We start from the raw sequence: 22,180 nt of genomic DNA, 5'->3' as shown, positions 1-22,180 counted from the left end.
CTCATTTTGCTGCTCCCTGACACCTCTGAGCAAAGAACATCACTGAGTAATGATTTTAATGGGATGAATGGAAATGTGTGAAAAACTGGTGTTACATTGCCTATTGTAGTTTTACCCTGAGATTTACCTATGCTAATGACACAGGTTTGAGGTTATTATGAGTACTGAGATGAGTATAATACCCTGATCCATCTGGTCACCTTAAAATGGAAACCCTGGTATCCCCAGACTGGATACCCCAGAAAGACCTGAACAGGGTTTACAAACAGCATCATTTCTACATTTTGTCTTTGGTATTCATTGTGCAGTTGCTAGGAACAATGATCTTATTTGCTTTGCTAATAACTGCAGCCACATATGATGAAGACTCCAGGTTGGGGAGGTATGGGTTGGTAGAGATATTGAACATCCTGGAAGGGTGATTTTATGCCGATAATGCTGTCACCACCCTGTGCTCATAGTGGAGATAGCAGATGATGCATGTTCTGCCAAAGAGATTTCACAGAGGTTGTGATTTTCCTTTGCACTGAGCTATGACAGCAATCTCTCCGCTTAATTAGCAATTGCCGAAATATGTCACACTTGGTGGGAGGTAAATTATTTTGGCCTTATCAAATCATTTTCAAACATGCTGTTTCCTTTGTGGTCACAAAAACATTAAAGCCTCAAATCAGCAAGGGAGCTGGTACAAGGGAAAAAAAGTTTTGCAATAATATCAGGGCTCTGTAACAAAACAGTGAATATACAAGTATCTCTGCTCCAGGTTTCACTGTGACATGGATCACTGTAATATTGTTCAGGTCTGGCTGACTTCCCAAAATGAGGGGAAGCAGCTATTTCCCCGAAATCATGTTGTGGCAAACAGCTAATCAATGTAATCTTCAGGCATACACCATTTCAAAAGCAAAACAGAAGCTCCCCCGTGCAAACTGGAGTTCCAAGTATGATCTGCAGTGTTGAGAGATGTTCAGATCTTGACCTTTTTTTTTTTTTAAAAAAAAAAAAAAACAAAAAACACAATATTTTCTTTATTTCTTGCCAAAGAGTGGCATTTTTAACATCTAAAGGTAGAAACCTCACATTTGGCTGTAATGGGTACTCCTGTGTGTGGGCAGTGGAGTAAGCAGGAAAGTTCTTGCTCGTTGGGGAGATGCTGTGGCACAGCATCAGCTGAATGAACTTGTGAGAGGAAAACCAAAGCCTTTGCCCTGGTAGTGCCCCCACTCAGGTCCTTTGTCTCCCTGTGGGCTCAAGAAGGACCACAGGACTCTTTGGAAAAGCATTTCCCATCCCGCAGAGTGAAAGTGTCCTGGGATGATGTGGCTGAGCACAGCCACTCAGCTGAACAAGCAGACCTGTCTGACAGTGGCTGAATCACTCTGCCTAGCTGGTTTTCCATATCCTGCAGGCTCTCCGTGTGGAAAACAGCCATTTTGCCATCTGGTAAGAAACATCGTATATATGACTTATGTTTAAGAAAAACTAAAGACTTTTTTTTTTTTTTTTTTTTTTTTTTTTTTCTTTAGCCTTAACTTCTTCCTTGGACATCTTCTTTGGCTGCTGCTGGAGCCAGGACAGTAGGCTAGCAGCACCCTGGGCTGGACAGGGACAATTCTCTAGGGGAAGCAAACATTTCACAAGTCCCTGTAAGCCTGGCCTGTACCACTCTTTCTTCCTCCACCCAGCTTTTGGAAGAACTACCTTGGACTTTTGGAACCAGGTTGAAGGCCTCAATTGCCTTTGTTGTGCATAAACCTTCCCCACTGAACACCACAACACTGGCAGGCTCTTTCCTCCCTCCTTCCTCAGGATACCTCTCCAAAGTGCCAAGTGACCACAGAGGACAAAAATCTCTCACCCTCCGAGGTTTTGTTTTTGAAACTTTCTCTCTGTGAAGAAGCTCATGAACATGAATGCTTTTTCAGTGCTGATAAATAACAACATGTGATCCATGTTCCTGTGACTCTCTGGGGTTTAAAGACAAGCAGGAAATTCCCTGGCACAAGAGGATAAACCCCAGTCTCAGCACACTTCCATCGATGTGCCCTGCACGCCTGCTCCTCGTAGGGCTGCTCAGCTCCACGGGGTTGCTCTGTTTACTTCCTTTGAGAATAAAAACACCTTCCTGTGTGCAACTTGTCATGAAAGGCAGATTTATCTCTTCTCTGACACAGCTACACTCTGGAGTCTTCGTTTCAGCTCTTCAAGCACTGTAATTTATGGGATTCTCACCCATCACCCCAGCAACGTCCAGGACAGCACAGGAGGAACCTAAGTTCAACCTACAGACAGCGGCGGTACGGCTGCACCCAGCAGGATGCTGCTTTGTCTTTCAAGCTACATGTAACAGTGTGTGCTTTCTGCTGGACAGATGACTCCTTTCTGTACGTTCTCGTATATTTGAGAAGATATTTCCTGGTATAAAGGGTGTTGATACTAAGCCTGTGTTACAGGGGTGGGCTGCCTGAAGTGTGCTGCTTTAATTAAAACAGTATAACTTCTGCTTGTAATTAATCCCTAATGGGTTTTGAAGATCGGCTCATTCATTCATCCCGGGCCATGGTAAATGGGAAATTTCCTGCTAAAGGAGCACTGGGCCCAAGGGGTAGAGAGATCAACACCAAGGTGTGTAGAGGTTGACCGCATGGCTGGCAAAGCAGGAGGAGAGAGGCTGTGCAATGGCCAGAGCACCTCGGTCATGGTGCCCTTCCAACAGGCACCATGTAGATTCCTCTCCTTTTGTACTCTCTGCAAATAAAGAGGAAGCAAGACTCAGGCTCAGCCTCTTTTTTTGTACCCAAAGAAACCCTCCATGCCAAATCTAGCAGAGGCACAAGCAGCCTTCAAACATACTTGCTGCTGCTTTATATGATGACAGACAAGAGAAATGCAACTGCAACCTCTGCTACTGTGAATGCATTAAGGACTGAATCACCATATAAATCCAGGACAGGTACTTCCAAGAGCAAGCGAGTGCTGCTATTGCCATATTCCTACCACAGCTTGTTCCTGCCAACAGGTTGAGCAATGACCCCTCTCAGCATACTGACAAAACTGCTTGATGAGGGGAGGCACCACCAGTGAGGATGGACTTTGCAGAAGTTTACTCAGCTCCCTGTTCTTTCCCAATGCACCGGCAGTGTGATCTGCCCAAATATTGGGTGTTGTGTGTGCCTAGTGGTTATGGATGCAAAGGCTGCTAGAGACAGGCAACCTTCAATTTTGCTTAAATGCCACTTCCTTCTCCATTTTCAATATTTCACCCAAATAAGTTTAAGAAACCTGTGGAGAACACAAACCTTAACTTGCAGTTCATGAGCAAAAAACAGACAAACAGTATTACCTATTCCCCAGGCTGGATCCAATGCCCTGAAATACCTTGAAATTTCTAGCTGATAATAAAAAAATGAATATGAACAAATGCTTCTTATTCTTCTTGCAGTCAGAGTGCTTACATGCACTGAAACCTTCCCAGATGAGCTGTTTTCCAATCAGCAGACATACACATTTTTATTACAGGTTGGTTGTTATTACACAACACAAAAGTTATTAAAAATGGGGAAGAGAGTCATTAGGCATCATTTCTATGACACAATTAGAATCAGAATATCTAAAGGCTTGAAACAAGGTTGATGAGGGGAAAATTGCTAAAGTGTTGACAGAACAAAGTGAGATACAGTAAGAATAAGTAACTATCCCCATGTGATGTAAATATCCATTAAAATCATGGGAATTCTGAAAGCCCTGGGAAACAAGAAATTTGTTTCCACCAGTTTAGGAATAGCCACTTCATGCCATGTGCCAAAATGATTTTCATGAGTTTCATTACACGAAAGCTTCCAAATGCAGGTGAGACATCCTCAAGGCACATCAGAAAGCACCCAGCTATGCTCAGGGTCAGTCCAATCTGTCACAGCTGTGGTTCAAATTGAGACTAAGCAGATGCAGTGAAACCTTAGCAAAGACAATTTGGACTGTCTTTGGATCAATGCTGTAGCAAGGTCCCATAAGTTCACTTAAGTTATTGCTTTACAATAGCTCCTGTATAAGTGCAAGCTCCTAATTAATTGCTTAATTAGTTGTAGGCTGTAGAAACCTGCTTAGAACAATGCCATCTGTGCTACAAGGTCAAGGAATGAGGACACATTCAGCAAAATTATAGAGTGTGGTGTCTTGAATGAAGTCCAGAAATCCCAGGCTGGGATGATTACTATTTAAATTAGTCCAAAGGCCCACACCTCTGGGGACACAAAATCCCATTTTCTGGGGTATCACACCTAGGAGGATTTTGAATTTACTGTCTGCCATTATCGATACAAGGGAAGGGAAGTGCTGGGAGCAACTGTGAGGCTCTGAACCATGGACAGGGAATTCTCCACCAACTGTTGAGAGGGAACGTGATTTCTTCTAGAGATCCCCAATGAGAATAAGAAAGAAAAAATGAAATCTCTTCCAGGGTAGTTCCTTGAAGAGCCCTGGAAACAAAAGATTTGGCCTCTCCTACTCCTACCATCAGATTTCTCTGGCTCATCCAAGAGACAGGAGCCGTAAGGAGAGGACCCTCATGGTGATATATCTCGTGATGCTGGGAAGGATGCTGACAGAAACTCTCCTTTCTTTTCAGGGAGAAGATGGTTAGTGACTGGAAAGGAAAATTGTTGCAGCCTGATTCTGCTGGATATTGAGTCCTTTTGGTATCCACATGAAGATTTAAGGGCAGGAGCCAGTAAGAGCATAAGAGCCCATCTACCTAGGAAATTGCATGCCATACCACAGCTTGCAAGTATCTTTGTTTATGAGCAAAGTAAAGAAGTGCTATTACTACCTGATGCCTTTTATATCTGGAGAGCAGCTCAGAGAGGCCATGACATGAACTGCAGGAGTATGTCTATGTATGTGTATGGCATCACACCACTGCTTATTTGGCCATCCATGCACTAGGGCCTGGGAATTTTGGATAACAACTGTTCTGAGTTTCATTCCTTCCTGTGGACTTCATAATAACACAGCATTCACTCCAAGGAAGGCAGGATGAGGAATGTGGTGAAGCAGGGATTGACAGTTTCTTCTCTTGCTCCATGCCATGGACACTCTTCTTTCATCCCTGGCCTCTCCTCTCCTTTTGGAGGAAGCTGAACTCCTCTGTGAACAAGCAAGGACTTCCATTCACCCAAGAAACCATGAATCTTTCACACTTCATGGAAATAATACAATAAATGTCAAGATGTAGAAATGTCATTCATAATTCATTGCTCATCACTTCCCATAATGAATGCATTTTAATACTACACTGGCATGGGGGAAGGGAAAAGAAAGATTTTCACAACAGAAAAAAAGTTGGTGTTTTTTCCCATGAGCACATAAAATACTACACTAGTTTTATTACCAACAGTACATTAAGATCATGTGCCTTGATAGGTGCATTTTAATGTCCTGCCTACCTCCGTGGGTACAGCTGGAGGCAAAGCATCCAGCAAATGCTGTTGTTTAGATTAGGAAAGAGTGTTTGCGAACAATGCAATAATATTAGATAATGAACTAATCTTTCACTTCTCGATGAAAGACTTCAACCACTTGAGGCACAAATGAAACAAGGGCTGGAAGCAGGAGACCACAGGGACTGGTAAGAGGTAGTGCCAAGGCGCTTATAGATCAGTGTAAGAACTATTGAAACGGGAGAGCACCTGTATGCCTCAGGCAGCCTGAATTTCTAGCGGCTGCCTCGTGGAAGCTGTTCCTGCTTGGCTCAGTATTTTGTCCAGGATCATGGGATCCAAATGCAATCTCTCCATTTAATTTAATGGGATGTGTTTTTTTCTTGTTGGTCTTGTTGGTCCCCCTGGACACCGCCACTAGCACCAGAAGCATGTTTTTTACTGTGTTGCCTTCTACTAGGGGGACTTAGTATGCTCCCATAACACAATTAGTTTTCTATATTTTAGTTTTCATGTGAAGAGACCCTTGCAGTCAGTAGGAAAGTCCATAGGATCGCTGTTGGGATGGTCATAGCAAATATTTGCTCTGCAGGAAAACCTCAGAGAATAATCACCAGTGATGCATGCTGCTCAGGCACAACAGCTGAAAATATGGAAGCCATAGAGAGCCTTCTCCCTTCCTATCTCAGTTAACACATTCATTTATAAAACAGCCACATTCCTGTCTCAGGTTCTGCCTTGCAGTGGGTCCTGAGACTCATCTGTTCTGATATTTTGATACAACAGATAACCCAGTGTATATTTTAGGCTGAAGAGCATAGCCATTAGTTTTGGGAAGGCAGGATGCAGTTTTTGATACAAACTACACAGCTGCTGGTAGGTCCTAGTCCCTTCCTTTTCAGCTGGTTCCTGTGGCTTATCTCAAAATATCCATATAAAAACTTTATTTCTTTTCTGCTGATGGGAAGTCGGTTAAATCAATGACCAGTTGTGACTGTCTGGCAGGCATCTTTGGATGTCTAGATCATTACATTCATATCTTCCCTTCAAAGAGTTTTTCTACAGCTCCTTTGAAAGAGATATGTAGATTGTAATCAGAAGTGATCATTTCACTTTGTTGTGCATCCAAACAAAGTAGTAATTCAGTATCACTCACCAAAACAGCTACTGAAAGATGGCGAGCTGTATATCCAAGATTAGAAGGTAGCCCTGAGTACACCGTGCTGATCTCCAAGAAGAAAAAGAGTACTTGAACATTCTGCAAACTGATAAAAGGTTAACCTTAATCTTTGCTGTTGAAAACATCTATTCATTTTACCTCTGCATACATTAAACTTCAAATGTGCATGCCTTCTTTCTTTTGTTTTTGTTTTGGAAAAGGGTACTGTCACAGTGTGAGATAAAAGGAAGTTATATTATATAAACAGCACTCTTCTTGCCACAGGAGAATTCAAAGGACATAATTTACCACTTGGATGTGAGGATGTTCATCACATCACTGGGCTCCTGCTACAGCCCTTGAAGCAGCATCTAAAGCTTTTTGGCTTTCTTGACAGCTGATGGTTGTCAGCAGATAGTGGGATGGCCAACAAGGAGGGGGAAACAGGTCTGTGCTCCATTCCCAGATCTGCAATGGGTCTCTTCTTTTCTCATGCCTTTTTCAGCAGGGGACCTACTAGGATGAAGAGAAGTCCAGATCTGAGTCTGGAAATGTACCAACACATTGCCACTTTTTCCAGTCACGCCTGACACTTCCCTGCCAGGACTTGTATGGGAGGAGTGGTCACAGCTAGGACTGACATGCCACCTTCTTATGTACATTTTCTCCATGCAGTGTGTGTGCAGAAGTCTCAGGAGGGCTTGTCCAGCCTCCAGTATGGGATGCTGCAACCTCAAATACAGGACTAACTTCAGAGCATGCCAAGCCTGTCTTCAAGAAACTGCCCATCTTATCACCCCATGATGAATATAGCAAACGTCTGAGACAGAAACTGTTTAAAGAAAGCATTGGAGAGCCTGCTGGCAACAATTTTGCATTTTCCTTCACTTGGAAAAGCAGGGCACTGAAGCACTAATCCCTGTGGGAGCTGACTGACACAGCACCATTAACTTATTGAGCTGAGACCGCTGACACCAGCAAGGGAGCTCCTTCTTGGCTCCAGCAGCACCAGAGGTTGCAACAAATAAATAAATAAAGAGGCAAATGCTACACAAGGGCATTTCAAAAACCTCTCTGAGGTGCCCAGAAGAGATTATGTCATCCGTAAATGCACCAGGTTTCATATCTCAGGGCTTTGCCGGGGTGGAGGATGGTGCTTTGTCTTTCAGGGGGAGATGGTTGACTGCCACTCCACAGCAGCATGGACAACTCCCTGCTCTCCTGGAGGCATGCAGAATCATGTTCCCTCTGCTTGCCCTTGGACAGGGAGTATCTCCCTCTGTGTTGTCTCTTAGAATATAATTCTTTCTGGACACGCTACATTTGCAAGTGTGAAAAACAAGTATTTAGCTGGGGCATGAGCTCTTTGCTAACAAAAGCCCCTCACTGTAATTCTAATTTCCTGTCCGTGCTTAAAAAAAAATCCATCCTCTCTTACTAAGCTAAAAAAATAATAAAAAAACACCGCTGCCTAAGATTAAAACATTGTTTAAACTTTGTGAAAATTGCTTACATGTCAGGGTGCCTGAACCCCTAAATCAACTGTTGATCTATCACCCTACTTTTCAGATGCCTCCACCAGATGCCTCTGATTTTGTGGGTAGCACAGATACACCAAGCTTGGTGGCAGGAGCACAAGTAATCTATTGCGGGTGCATTATTCTGTGCTGAAACAATATGCACTGTCTCATAAGCCTGTGAAATAATGAGCCGATAGATTAGCAACAAAAATTAACAGTAGGGCAAAAAGAGGATGCCAGGAGGGAATAATGTTTTATACCCTTGGAGCAGAACTCTATTGATACGTCTCTTGGCTCCTGCTGTCTCAGCATAATGTGTGAGGCATAAAAGTCTGACAGTGAACAATTCCCGTGCAAAGTTTGCCATTGTGCAGGATGTTCCTGTTAATAAAGAGACCCCTAATCTCTTCAAGCGTTTCACATTGGTGTTTCTTCTGTCCCAAAACTTCCTTGTAATTAAACACCTCCATAATGAATTAAACTCTCTTGGGAATGTTACGTGTGAGCTACCTTTCCAATTATTTAAAATTAGCTTAAGGGCTGAAATGATCAGGCCATTCATTAATCTAATCCTTTTTTTTTGTAATTGTAGTTCATGACTTGGAAATGTGACCACAAGATCAAAGGGACAAAGAGGAATGAAGAGGAAATTATACAAGACACTGATAAAGTTCCCTGGCCCAAGACTTCACCCACAGCCCAATGAAATCAGCAGTGCTGACACGCAGCAATAAATGACCATTTTTTTTGTGCGTGCACAAACATCTCTCTCCTCAGGAGATGTCTACCCCGAAGTGAAAAATCAGCATAAGCCTACCCACACTCTCACCACTGGCTAGAAGCCAACTCCAGCCTGGAAAGCAGAGAATTAGAAGAGTTGGTGGTTAATGAACCCCCCTTCAGGACACCTATTGTGGTCTGGGGCAGAGCTGGCTGCTGGCAGCCCCCTGGGGAATCAATGGGCCACAAGACACACTCTGCCTCTCGGCTCCAGACTACATTTTCCTCTTCTCTGAAAAGAGCAAAAGTTGCAAACCTTGAATGTGCTGAACCATGTGACAGCCCTTTTTTCAAAGCCAAGGGATGTCACCCAAATGTCCCAAACCTGGGGCCAGGGGCATCCATTTCAGCGCTGCACTTCCAAGAACAAGAGACCCAGCTCTTTCACACAGTGCCACATGTTCCTGGCTATCTCAGCAGGTAGCCAGCCTCTCTCTGTACCTGGGCTGAGAACAGCAGCCATGTTATTTAATGCTAGCACAGGTTGTGCTGCTCAGTATTCACTGCCACCCTCTGTCCAGCAAATCTGCCATCTGCCTGCTGGGAGTGAAGGGAGGAGCATGGCCAGGCAGCCAGCAGTGACCTTCTGCACACCTGCCCTGTTGAATACAGCCTCCTCTGTGCCCTGGCCACGCACATCATCTGCATGCCCCATGGGCTCTGCTAGCCTGGGGCATTATCCTCCAAACACTTGAGTCTCAGTTGTGAAAGGGAGAGCTCCAGCCCCACATAAAGTAAGTCTGGTGGTGTGGTGCGTCACGCTGTTGTCCTGTTTCATGTTTTTTCAAGCTGAGATGGGGTCTATGAGCTGGATTTGTAATGAATATTCAACAGATAACACCTGGATGTTATTTTTCTGTCCTTTTCAGCAGTGGCTAAATGTCAAATTTTCATGCAGAAAAACAAAGAATGTGAAATACATTCACGCGTGTTGAGCATCTAATCTCTCTCCTTGATTAAGTTCATACTGTCTTCTCCCTCCCGCTTCGGGACATGGACATTGTCGCTCTTTTCTATCTGGCAGCCACAGTAACATGTCAAAATAAATGTTTTTTTTTTCAAAGCCACTATCTCTGAAAATGGGATAGAAGGTAACCAAATGGCCCAGAAGTTATCACGAAGAAAGACAAGCTGCTCTGTTGGCTTAGCGTGCATGCCTTGTGCCAGCGCAAATGCAAGAGAAAAGTGCACAAGTCCCTACTATTCTGCAAAGGCAATCCAAGCGATGATATTTTGAGCTGTGCCATTCAAACCACCCATGGATTGTGGGAATAATTACGGAGCCGTGCAGCCCTCCATCACTGCACGAGGGAATTAATTGCCGCACGGAATAACGACGGCGGATGGGAAGTGATTGCTCTCGTGTGCTTGGATTGCAGTCTGCTGCCTGCCAGACCGCACGTGCTGCCAAGGAGGAGAGCAGGGCTGGGGTTTGGAGGCTCTTTAAGCACTTAAGCATGCAGAAAATTGTCCGGTGGGATTTTTCAGGTGCATGCCTATGCCTTCTGAAAATCCCACTAAACCTGTCCTGGCATTTGTCAGCCTGAGAAAGCCAGCGGACACCTGGCTCCTGCTGCTTGTGGGAGAATCAGGGAATGAGCAGCTCATGAAAATTTACATTGGCAGAAACAGGGAGGTTCAGCAGGAAGGATTTAGGGGAATGCAAAGAGATTATGCTGTCTGCAGGCTAGGAAAACCTTCCTGCTGGTCACAGATAACTCCATGGAATGAAGTTATTTTATTTTAAATTATTATAATTCTTTGAATTATTATTCTATTTATCCAAAATTAATAGAGGAGGTGTTGTACCTGCTATTGCTTCTGCTCTGGCCCAGCTGGTATCTCTTGGATGCTTTGGTGGGGATGTGCCAGGGGTGATGGACTCCCCATGGCCCACAGCCCACAGCAGAGCAAGGACAAAGGAAAGCTTATTCACATGAGCTTAGACTTAAGTTTCTGGTCATGTATTTCTTTTGAAAGAAGGGAAAGAAAACTGTGCCAAGGTGTTGCACTCTTTCCTAAAAGTAGACCCTTGGAGAAAAAGAGGTCCCAGACAAAAAGGCCATGCAGAATTACCAACCCCAACTAAGTCTGACAGGCCGTGATAACTTGTCTGATAGGATTAATGGTGAACTTGGCAAGACCAAAATATCTTTTAAGTTTCTTTCTCTGACTTATGAGGCTTCAGAATTACCTAGAATCTACAAATCTAAAAACTTCTGTAAAAATAAAAATTAAATAGGGTCTTTCATAACCCCAGAGGGTGGAGATTTATATTTAAAACAAACAACAAAAGCAACAACAGAAAAACAACCAAACCAAAAAAAAAGAAAACAAAAACCATAAAATGAGTTTTTGTTTGTTTGGTTTTGATCAAACACTTTGGTGAATGGCTTACGATATTTACATTCTCTTCTGCAAAGGTTTCCCTGCAAACTACATGAAAAACTTTGACTGAGCCCTTTAGACTCGTCTATAAACTGTTAGGAAAGCAGCTAATCCAAAAATATCACAATCACAAAAAAATCACATGCCCAGTTTGTAGAAAAACTGAAAATTATCCAGTAAACACTGTCAGCTTTACCCTAAAGCTGTGTCTCCGTAGAGGTCGCCTGCATGGCTCATGTGCACAAAGCCCCTGCCCTTTAGCTACAGTTTAACTGGGATTGCTCGGGGGACCTAATTAATGGGGTGTCAGGGTGACCAGGCAGACAACCTGTGCCTGCAGGGTGGTGGGACACCCACCCAATCTCACCATCCCTCCCAGCACAGGGACTCACAGCTTTGGCTGGGATAGGAAGATCACCAGGGAATGCCCTGCTCATGAAAAGCAGATATCCCAAAAACAAAGAACAGGTTTTTGCTCTCATAGAGTGCATTTCTGAGCCCAGTGCTCCTCCTTGCTGGCTCAGACAGACCCGATGCACGTCTTCAGTTCCACCACACGGGCAGACCCTGCACAGCTGCACCGTTCAGTGCAGATGGCTTTCAAGAAGCCTTAAGTCAGCAGCACGTTGGCAAAAGCCTCCAGTCCCACGCAGAGCGGAAATAGCTCCTGGCGGAAGCACGTTGCGTTTATGGAGCGTGGGGAAAATTAATCTTTCCGTTCATACAGAGCATCTGTGAAACCTTACAACACCAATCCTTGTGCAATTCTCTTGCACCGTGGCACAGAGATATTCAGCATAAATGCACTTCTGGGTGCTGCGGGATTAAACCCTTTTAATTGAGCTGCAGTGCAAATGTATCTTTAGCAAACCAGGCCTAGATCTGCAGATATATTGATCATCTAAAAGGAGCCCAGTTTTATTTAAAAAAAAAAAAAAAAGTTTGCCACAGGTGCCAAGTCCTGGCACAAAGAATGCAGCCTCCACCTCTGCAGTTCCTATGTGCCGCACTTTTTTCCCAGACTGGGCCTTTTTGTCGAACTGCCCAGGAGACTTTTGAACACGCGAAATTTTTTTGTCAAGAGCTCGAGCAACTTCAAAAAGGGTTGGAATGCAAGTACCAATTTTTGATCTTTAGGTACAGTTCTGACATTCGACAAAGGATGGGGAATGCTAGCCTGCCATTACGTGTTAACAAGGGAGCTCAAATATTATTCAGGAGTTCAGGTTAAAAGATCTTCATAAATAGAAGCTGCACACTAACAGGACATAATGTTTTACTACCTCACATATAAAAGATCGTTCTGAATGCTACCTCATTTAATCAGCCCTCTCACCTTGTTTTTTAAAGGAGGAAATTAAATGAAAAGAACTGTCCTCATCCATCATTAAGCCTGGCAGTTTCAGAAACATCCATTAACTCTTTGCTGTGCTTCAGTCACCCACATGGGAAGCTCCAGGACTCAAACCAGCAAGTCCCTGGTCCTAACACCCCCCTGGGAAGAGGCCATCAAAACATACTGTAAAGGCAGTCTCTCCTCTTCCAAATACATTTTCTTCCCTGTCTTCGTAAGACCTTTCCCACCTTGCTTATGCTCCTAACAAGGCAGCAGGATCTTACGGGGTCATGCAGGCCCCTGGGATCAGATCACAGCTTATTATGATGTCTTGTTCTTCGTATGCTGGCTCTCAGCACATTAGCTTCTCAGCCATGCTGCTTTTTATTACTTTATTATGGTTTTTTGTTGTTGTTGTTGTTGTTTTGTTGTTTTTGTTTTGTTTTGTTTTGTTGTTGTTTTTTGCATCTATTGGACTGCGCTGGGCTTTCACTGTTTAGATAAATCCAGCTTGCATTCCCCAGGCCTCCCAAAGGAAAGCTACTGCAGGAAATTAATGAACACACTGTTTTCCCCAACACAGTGCAAATACAGTGCCAATGATGCCATACTCAGAACCTTTCCTTCGCTGCAGCTTTGGTGAAAAATCCTGCCTTGTCCAAGTACTAAAGTGCATGTGGCTTCCTCCCAATTCCTTACTTTGTGCTGTCATCATCATCAGGCAAATGCCTTGATCCAAACTTGAGAAATCAATAGCACTCAGACAAGGAAACTTGTTATTTTCCACTGGACAAACTTTAATTGTCTCAGAGGCTTCAAAGCTCAATGATAGAACATTTAAATTAAATATATATATATATATTCATGCCGTGTCTCTTTATTTGACATTAAATGGTAGGATTCTTCAGATCTGAAGTGCCTGCTCTGGTTTGATATATACGCCATGCTGGTAGATGTGTAGAGCAGGCAGATAAGAAAGGCAGGCAAGAGGGTGAATAATTTTGGTGCTGCAGAGCACAGAGTGTAGTTTCCAATAGGCACTGCTACCACCAGCAGATAGAAATATAAGCGAATGGTTCCTTGCAGTCACTGATGAGACTTCTAGTGTGACTTTCTGTCATGTTACATTTTCTGCCCTGCTGGGAAACTCAATAATTACTCTGCAGGCACTTCTGAAGACATACTTGTGGAAACAAATGATGGGGCATTAGGTGGTTGTTAGGCACAGGCTGGAAACAGCAAGCCTGTCTGAGGAAGGAAACAAACCAAAACACCATTGCTTCTCTGGTGAAAAATACTTCTGTATTAATATTGGACAAAAAGAACAGACTGAGCAATTTTTCATTGGGAAAGGAAAATCTTTCCTGGAAAGCAAATCTGCTTCTGTAGAACAGAAATGAATTTCTACTCCTGTTTTTCTTCTTCAAATGATCAGCTCAGGAAGTAATAAATTATTCTACACAATGGGAAATCTGAACATTTGATATAGCAAGGGTGTTTTCTACTCAAAATTTGTGTGCAGAGAAAATCCCTACCTGAACATTGTATAAACTGACATGGAACCTGACCATTTTAAATTAAAATCTAGTATATTTTGTAGATCCCTTGCTCACTAAAATATCTCACAAGACTACCACTACCACCACAGAGACATAGCAAAGTAAAGAACAGTTTCTCACGCATACACACGTTTCTGTTTAACCACCTCCCACCATGCTGAGAAGGTATCTTGACCACATGTGGGTCTTGGTGCACTTTCCTCGCCAGTGTGGGATAATAGCTACTTTGTGGATGCAAAATTATCAGTTAGCTGGATATGTTTTAGCATTACCTCATGAGACAGGTAAAAGGCAGCAATTCCCAGTGGCCAGAAACAGCAGAGCATGGAGAACACAGTGAGGCCGAGATGGTCTCTTGGCGGCATCATCAGGAAATTGTCTTCGCTTTCGGTGTCACTTGAGTAATCACTCTGGAATGGCAAGGGAGAGAGAAAAGTAGAAGTGCTGGTGAATTATATCATTATTTCTCCTCCACCATGGGCCAAGGCCGTGATCATCTGCCCATAAGACTCTCACCAATCGCCCCAGGGCATTTCCTCAAGCCTCTGGAAGACAGGCCTCCAGCACTCATGGCGGAGGCTTCTGGTGTCCCACCCTGGGGTTCCTACCATGCACAGAGACACTTCTGGGGGCATTTGCAGCCTGTTCTTCAGGGTCTGTGCACCCATGGCGCAACAGTGACAGGACCACAGGAGTTGGCATGTCCTCTTTCAGTGTCCACTCCTGATGGTGACATGTAGGAGTGGACACTGTGGCCATGGCACATCCCCCTCCCTGCCCTCCAGAAATGGTCACAAAGGAAGAAATCTCCTGTTTTATCAGCAGCCTGAGGGGAGGCTGAGAAGCTGAAACCCTTTCATCTGTCCCCAGATCAAATAGGAGTTAAGTGGGAGCACAGCTCAAAGGGATGGTGTTATATCTACAAGTTGTAGGTTGAGATTGGATCTGCTCTGTCATGATGAAAGCTTGGTGAAAGCACCCCCAGCCCGGTGCCACAGTCAGTCCTCTTGTTCTCTCCCACTGAATGAACAGCACTGGTGTCCTCCTTACTAATACCAGGGGATTCCCCACTCCTTATGTCACAGCCTCCACCACTCTCCCGTGAACTAGAAGGCAAGAAATGAGAAATGATCAGAGATTTTGGATAGAAGAGAGATAGAAGAGAGCCTGTTCTCTGGTTGCTTCTTCCTCACATGCAGGGAGTCCACATGCAACAACAGGCACTGAGGCTGTGGTTATTCCAGGCTTTGGAGTTACAGCTTTGGTGCAAGAATGGTCCCACAAAGTATTTAAGTCACCCTGGGAGCACCTCCAGTCTGAGATGAGGTGGCTGAAAATCTCAAAAAATCTGGTTGCTTGTTCTTTACTGACTGTAGGAGAAAAGCTGTGCAGAACCTCACTGAAAGAAAGACACTGACAGAAAGATGTCATGTTTACAAACTTGTCCTCCTGTGCATGGGTCCTCTGCCTGGCTTTTTAGCCAAAATGAGTGCTAAACTGATATTCTTCCACTAGTGAGTTATAACCTAGAAATTCCTGAACAGACTGCTAAGTGTCCAAGATGAAAAAGAAGCCATATGCAACAGGGTTAAGTTTCTAAATGACACCAGACTACTAGTGAGCCATGATTAAGAAGGAGCCAGAAAATACAGACAACCTAATGATATTTGAAAGACTTAGCATCAGAGAAAGCATTTACTTCCTGAACCAACACATTTGGGAACCAGACAGGAGACCTGACCCATTACTTGCTAAGACGGACAGACCACTTTCAGGGGAATTGCTGGGAAACACCCGCCACAGACCAGAGAGACCTGGATTGTGGGAGGGACATGTTCCCATGCTCTGAGACTGTGGTGCACAGGAACACCTACATGTGCAAAACAACTCCCTGTGGGACACCCCAGCCTGTTTTGGGAGCCTCGATAACCTAGCAGAAATGACAAAGCTCTATTTGGCCCAAAGTCAATAAAGTTCTACTTCTGAAGGGACATCTGCTGATGCTGTTGTGCAGATTTTGAGCTTGGTTACTTACCTTTCTGCTTCAATTTTCAGAACAGGATGTGTAAGTCATTTTTAATATCAATAATCTTTCATTTCATGAGTAAGAGAAGGGAGGGGGAGGAAGAAAATACACATCATTGCTGAAACTGTATCTTGAAACAGTGCCCTTACCTGAATTTCATGACAGGGAAGATAAAATGGAAAATGCTTTTGATTACCCAGTTGTTGGCTGAGTAGCGTGCTGATATTGTATCTGTGGAGACTACCTGTCTGGTATTTCAAATTGCCTTTTGTTGCAGATCAAGATGAAATGTGGCTAAGAATCTCTAGATAACTTTAATCAAATGATGAACCATAAAATTATCAGTTTTGCTGCTTTTTAGAAAGCATTCTCAGGGTGGTGAAATCATGACATGTTAGACAGTTTCCATGCAAACTTGAGATGTGGCTGTTAGATTGCAGTAGGATAATAGCAGAAGTTTTCTTAATTATGCTAACATAAAAGCTCTTGTTGGGAAAGATGAAATCACTATAGAAATGTACTAATTGAACCGTAGATTTGTGCTGTGAATGCTGTTTTGATGGGTGAAGTCCCTGTAGTATTTGTATTGGAGTAGATGATCTGACTGTTACTCACCAAGGGTGACAACAGTTCTGATCAGAGAATGTAACCTAGGTAGGAATTAGAAGGACACTAAAAAAAATAAAAATAAAAAGTCTAAAAGTATCTCTTACCCCTTCTGGATAAATGCTTTTTCCTCCAAGCAAGCATTCCTCCCTAATGCTCTATTTTTCTCTTATAATGTGCCCCCCCACCAACACCCAAGCCTGAGCTTATCTAGACATCTTTCCTATCCAGAAACATTTTTAACACGGGGAAGCTTTTGACAATCTGGCTGGTTGTCTTCACTCAGTCATGACTTCTCAAGGGCTGCACAATGATGCTGATGTGCTGGATACTAGAGTTGCTGAGAAATCAGAATTCCTGTCACAGGTTATAATCACTTTGGGTTAATGGACTAATCCTGCATAATCGGGAATATTCTCGTCCTCAGCATTGCTCCTTTCATGTTGAACAGACTCTTTATAAACTTACATAGTACTTACTACATCACAATCACACTAATCTGACTGAAAGCTTTTAACTCTTGCAGAAGCTAGAGAATAAGATAACTAATTAATTTTCAAGGTTTGGGTGGTGAGCAAAACAGCACAGACAAGTTTTTATTCACTTAATATTGGCCTAGATGAGAATAAGCAATCTGAATATCAAACTATTATTTTTTTCTTGCTACAGTTCCACCACCAATGCATACTACAGCTAAAGAGTAAGCAATGAAATTAGAACTTGTGTAACCAAAACAAAAAAAATACTTGGCAAAGAGCATTCCTTTCTTGCTTGAGGTGATGTTCTGTTCATCTGTAGTGAAGAGATCCGTAATAGCTACTCTCATGGAAACACCCAGAACTCCAGGCTTATTACTGAAGTGATAAAGACATGACCAAGTTATCTTCTTTGAACAAAGCTCCTCAGTCAAAAGACATCACTGTCATCACGATGTTACAAAAATATTGGGATGGAAACAAAGTAAAATATATCCTGATGCAGCTACAACGCAGTAAGTGACAAGGGACAGGATGATCGTGGCTCATCAAGCAACAGCAGCAACAGCTGACTGTCTCTTCAGGATTTTGAGGGATTCACTCCTTTTCAGACATGACCACCAGTTCCAGCGACTTACACTGCAACTGTGCAACAAATTTTAACCACGACACGCAGAGAATATTTACAGAAGGCAGCATCTTTCCTGACTTTTTTTTCTGAAGTCAGGCTTTGTCTTGGAGACACATCTTTATGCTTTCATGCATAATCTCAGCAAGCTCCACAGTCCCTCCCCTTGCCCAATGAACTGCTCTCTGCAGCCCATGAGAGATGCTGCTGTGCGAACAAATACCTGTGCAAACAGCCCTGTAGCAGAAATGACAAATGATCTCTAAGGTTGCTGAGCACACAGTAGGGACTTTCTGCTTTCTGTGGATCCTTCATAGCAGAAACAGTTATTACAATGACACCAACCCTCCTCATCCTGACTGACTATTGCCGTGTGTCCCTTGCCAACACACTTGGAGTTTAGCTGAAAAGACAGCATGGGATAAAGCAGTCTCCAGTTTCAGTTTATCCACAAGCGTTTTCATGGCTGTTAGGAGAAAGAGGTGTTTTCAAGAGTGCAGGCAATATTGGAGTTACCAGAACAGGCCCCAGAGGACATCTCCTCAGGACATGAAACCCTGCAGAAAGCACAGCATGACACAGAATGACAAAGGAGGAAAGCAGCTCTTTTTCTCCTTTCCTTTCCTTTCATTTCCTTTCCTTTCCTCCAGATGGGACTCCTCCACACCAGCTCTGTGACTCTCTCTTATGCCCACGTTTCTAAATGGTGCACACCTCTGCAGCCCTACACTTCATTAGGCATAAGTGATGTGGGCAGGACCTAAAGTGGATTGTTGCAGAAACTGAATGTAATGAAGGATGAGTAGGAGACATAAACTATGTTGGGAGAAGGGAGGTATCTAATTCCCTGACACGGAGTTTGCGGGATTTTGCAGAGCTGGAATTTGGGTGCTAGACAATCTGATGGGAACCCTTGAGCTCAGCATTCAAGGGGGCTGCTTCTGGCATTTCCCAAATGACTAGGAGCAGAAGTCAATCGATCAGTCAAATTTGGAAGCAGAAATCACTCGGCACAGTGCAGGCATTCAGAATCAAAAGGATTCAGAAGATTCAGAATTCAAAAAGATTCAGAATCAAAAATCCATGTACATCATGCTGCAGGAATTCTTTCACCCGGGAAGAAGGTAAAAAGGCCAACTTCACTTGTAAGATAACTTTAAGATGCAATTTCATCACAATCTCTAAGTGCCTCTGTGAGTAGATAATTTCCGATCAGACAGCTCTGTTGTTTGGGAGAAAATCATAAGAAACCCCAGTGAATGAAAGCGGAACAGAGGAAGAGCAGACACAAGGTGCAGATTTTTAACAGAGATGGTGATGAACACTTTTCTGCAGTTGTAATGGATTTTCTATTACACAAAGACCTTTTTTAAATTGAAGCTATCTATCCCTAAAAGCTATGTGCTTTACCTCAGCTGAGACATTACAAGCGAACAAAGGCTCTCCAGGCAACCTGCCATGGGCTGCCTGCGACATACAGGAGGCTGGACCTGATGGCCACGTAATCCCTTCCAGCAGCCAAGTGCTGGTCACACTGGTGAAGTCAGACAACGAGGTCTGCTGTGAATCACAGCTGCCAGCAATCTTTGATGGACTTGCAGGAAACAGCCCTTTTGGCATGACTCTTTTCTTTTTTTTTTTTTCCCCTTCAAAGCAGCCAGTTCAGTAACACACAGACTGACTTCTGCATGGACATGTGTGTTCTGCTTCAGATCCAGATGGTTCTGTGGTCTGGTTTTGGCAAGGACAAACATGATGCAACTGTAAGATAATGTATGCTCTGTTTCCCCCCTCGCAATGCCTGGTTTGGTAATGTGGTTAAACATGAGGCCCTATTCTGACCAGCACTCTCCACCCCTTTGCTCTTCTGCAAGCAGTCTGCATTGGCCTCGCTGCTGGAGATGGTAAAGGCAGCGTGCTGGGAGGTTGCTTTCCCAGCAAGGGCTGTAGTCTATCACCGTTCTTCCTCAACGCACTTACTTGTCATTGAGCATCACCAGGCTGATGCTTTCTTAATGTGTTTTGTCTCTAAAGCCTGTTGCCATCATGGATTCTTTGGCATGTCAGTGTATTATTTATTTACTTAGTTATTTGCCTGTTCATTTACTTTTACCATTTTGAGTTTTCCACTTGCTCCCATTCAATTTTAAAGGTATTTAAATGATCTGTAGTCCACTAACCCTGACCTGGTGCAAATTCCTCTTGCTTCCTCAACTCCCAGTCTAAAATGTCTTGCCAGTCAAGCAGCCAGCCTTCCAGAATGGCTTGCAGGTGTCTTTCCTTGCTTAGAAAGCTTTTTATAAATCCCTTCACAATGCCAAAATGTTACAGGGGAAAAAAACAAAACAAACCTTGGTGCAGATGTCCAGGCCCATTCTTCCTCCTGAATTTTGTTCAGCTACCTTGTGATGCTCTCTAGACACCCACAGCCAGTCTGTCTATAGCTCTTCAGTAACTTATATTCAACATACTGCCTCTGGAAGGGGATTACTGCAGAAAGCCATAAACAAATCCATACAGGACCAGGCCAGCTGCCATAGTCTCCTAAATCACACTCCTTTTGGAGAGCAGTAATAACACCCATGAAGTAAATATCCCTGATCTTTGTGTGAGTGACAGGGGCTTCCATCCAGAACCCCCCTGAGTTCACTGGGAAGGCACTTGTGTGGCTCTTCAGCTGAAGAATTAACATTACACAGCTCAAGCTAGAGGGGAGGTGGCCCTCCACAGCTGTCCTCTTTTTACTTTGCAGCTGACACAGCTTTCCTAGTGCTCCGCTCCTCAGAGACGTGTGCCCCATCCCCACCTTCTGCTAATGATGGCGTGCAGCTCACCCACGGCTCCTGCTGCTTAGGGGCTGGAGCCCTGTACGGTGTCATCTGGCAGCTCAGGGAAGTGATGATGAGAAGGAGAATTGCTCTGGGACTAGGCTGCCATTAGCAAGATTCATAGAAGGGCACTTGGAGACTGCTGGACGTGACTTCCCAGCCGTGCTCCCCTCACCTAGGGCTAGCTAATAAAGGTTAATATCCCTTGGCAGGGCTCAGTACCTCCAGACTCCAGTGGCTTCTCCTCTAAGGGAAGAAAATAAATCACATGCAAATGAAGTGTAATCCCTTGTGTAACCTGTTAATAATGTGCCTGTGAAGGAACACAGGGATGTAAAGCGTGTCCTGTGGGGTCAGGTCCATCGAGCCCTGTGCTTTGCCCCTGACAGAAGCAGCAGGACATTGCTGTGCAGGGAGCTCACATAAACCTGGGCACTTTGCAGCCCATCCTTTGTGCTCTCCCAGCATCCACAACTGCTGTGTGAAAGACACTAGAAAGAAAAGCTGTGCCAATTGCTTTTAATAGCTTTTTATGGATTCCTTGTCCATAAATCAGTCTAATCCTTTTTGAACTTGCTGTTCCTCCACCACTACCTCCTGTGACAGCAAGTTCACCAAGTGTTCATTGCCCCGTATGTGAAGAACAACTTTAAGATATCTGTGTTAAGGCAATCTCTCAATAGTTCTCTCAAGTTTCTCTCAAGTTTCCCTTGCTTCTCCTATTGTAGGTTTGCTGATCAGCAGGTCTGCATTCACCTTGTCCTTCACCTTCATGATCTTGTGCATCCAAGAGGTTCATACACCCCTCCCTCGGCTATCTCCTCTACAAAATGCAGAGTCCCAACATTTCTCACCGCTTTCTGTAAGGAGGCTGCAGCTTCCTCTTGATCATTTTTGTGGCCCTTTTCTATCTCCACTGCTTTATTAAGAATACAAATGCCATGTAGATAGTGGGTTGCAGTGAGCTTTTATACAGCAGCAAAATGCTGCCGGTGCCCTCCCTGTCTTGTCCTCGGTGGTGTTCTTTATGACATCCAATATTTTCTTGTCTTATTGGCTTGACCTGCACACTGTGCTCTGAAACTTCAGAGAACTGACAAGTGATTTATTCTCAGTTTCTTTCCTGAACTGCAGCTCACGGTTAGAAGCTCAGCATCAAGACCACATAGATCAGATTATTTTTCTGTAAATGTGTTAGTTTCCATCTCTTTACACTGAAAAACATCTACCACCGTTTTGAGACTCAGTTTTGTGCAGTCCTTCCAGGGTTATTCTCCAGGGGGTGGACACCTCCCCAGTGGGTGTCCAGACACACTTTCTGGATATCTGGTCCCAGGGAAGGCTCAGGACACAACAGCTCATCTCTTATCATGATGCAGGACAATCCAAGCCCCTGCAAGCTGGCAGCATTGTGAGAAGACTTGCATGTCAGGGGACTC

General features: G+C 43.9%; 1 protein-coding gene across 3 annotated transcripts in view; it reads right to left on the bottom strand.

Moving 5' to 3' along the window:
• SYNDIG1 (synapse differentiation inducing 1) overlaps positions 1 to 22,180 on the bottom strand; it is a 76,389-nt gene that overhangs the window by 35,379 nt on the left and 18,830 nt on the right. For 2 of the 3 annotated variants that reach the window (XR_004749897.1, XM_035323115.1), the window contains exon 3: positions 14,450 to 14,587. Coding sequence is in view for 2 of the 3 variants with exons in the window: in XM_035323115.1 (XP_035179006.1) it covers positions 14,450 to 14,587 (138 nt within the window). In the remaining variant the exon portion in view is untranslated. Of the gene's footprint in view, positions 1 to 13,414; positions 13,424 to 14,449; positions 14,588 to 22,180 lie in introns of all 3 variants that reach the window. The other variant, XM_035323116.1, reaches the window with a different exon arrangement.

The sequence above is a fragment of the Oxyura jamaicensis genome, chromosome 3 (genome assembly GCF_011077185.1).
Source record: "Oxyura jamaicensis isolate SHBP4307 breed ruddy duck chromosome 3, BPBGC_Ojam_1.0, whole genome shotgun sequence".
In the NCBI taxonomy this organism is placed as follows: Eukaryota; Metazoa; Chordata; class Aves; order Anseriformes; family Anatidae; genus Oxyura; species Oxyura jamaicensis.
This window is presented reverse-complemented; position numbering and strand designations above follow the sequence as displayed.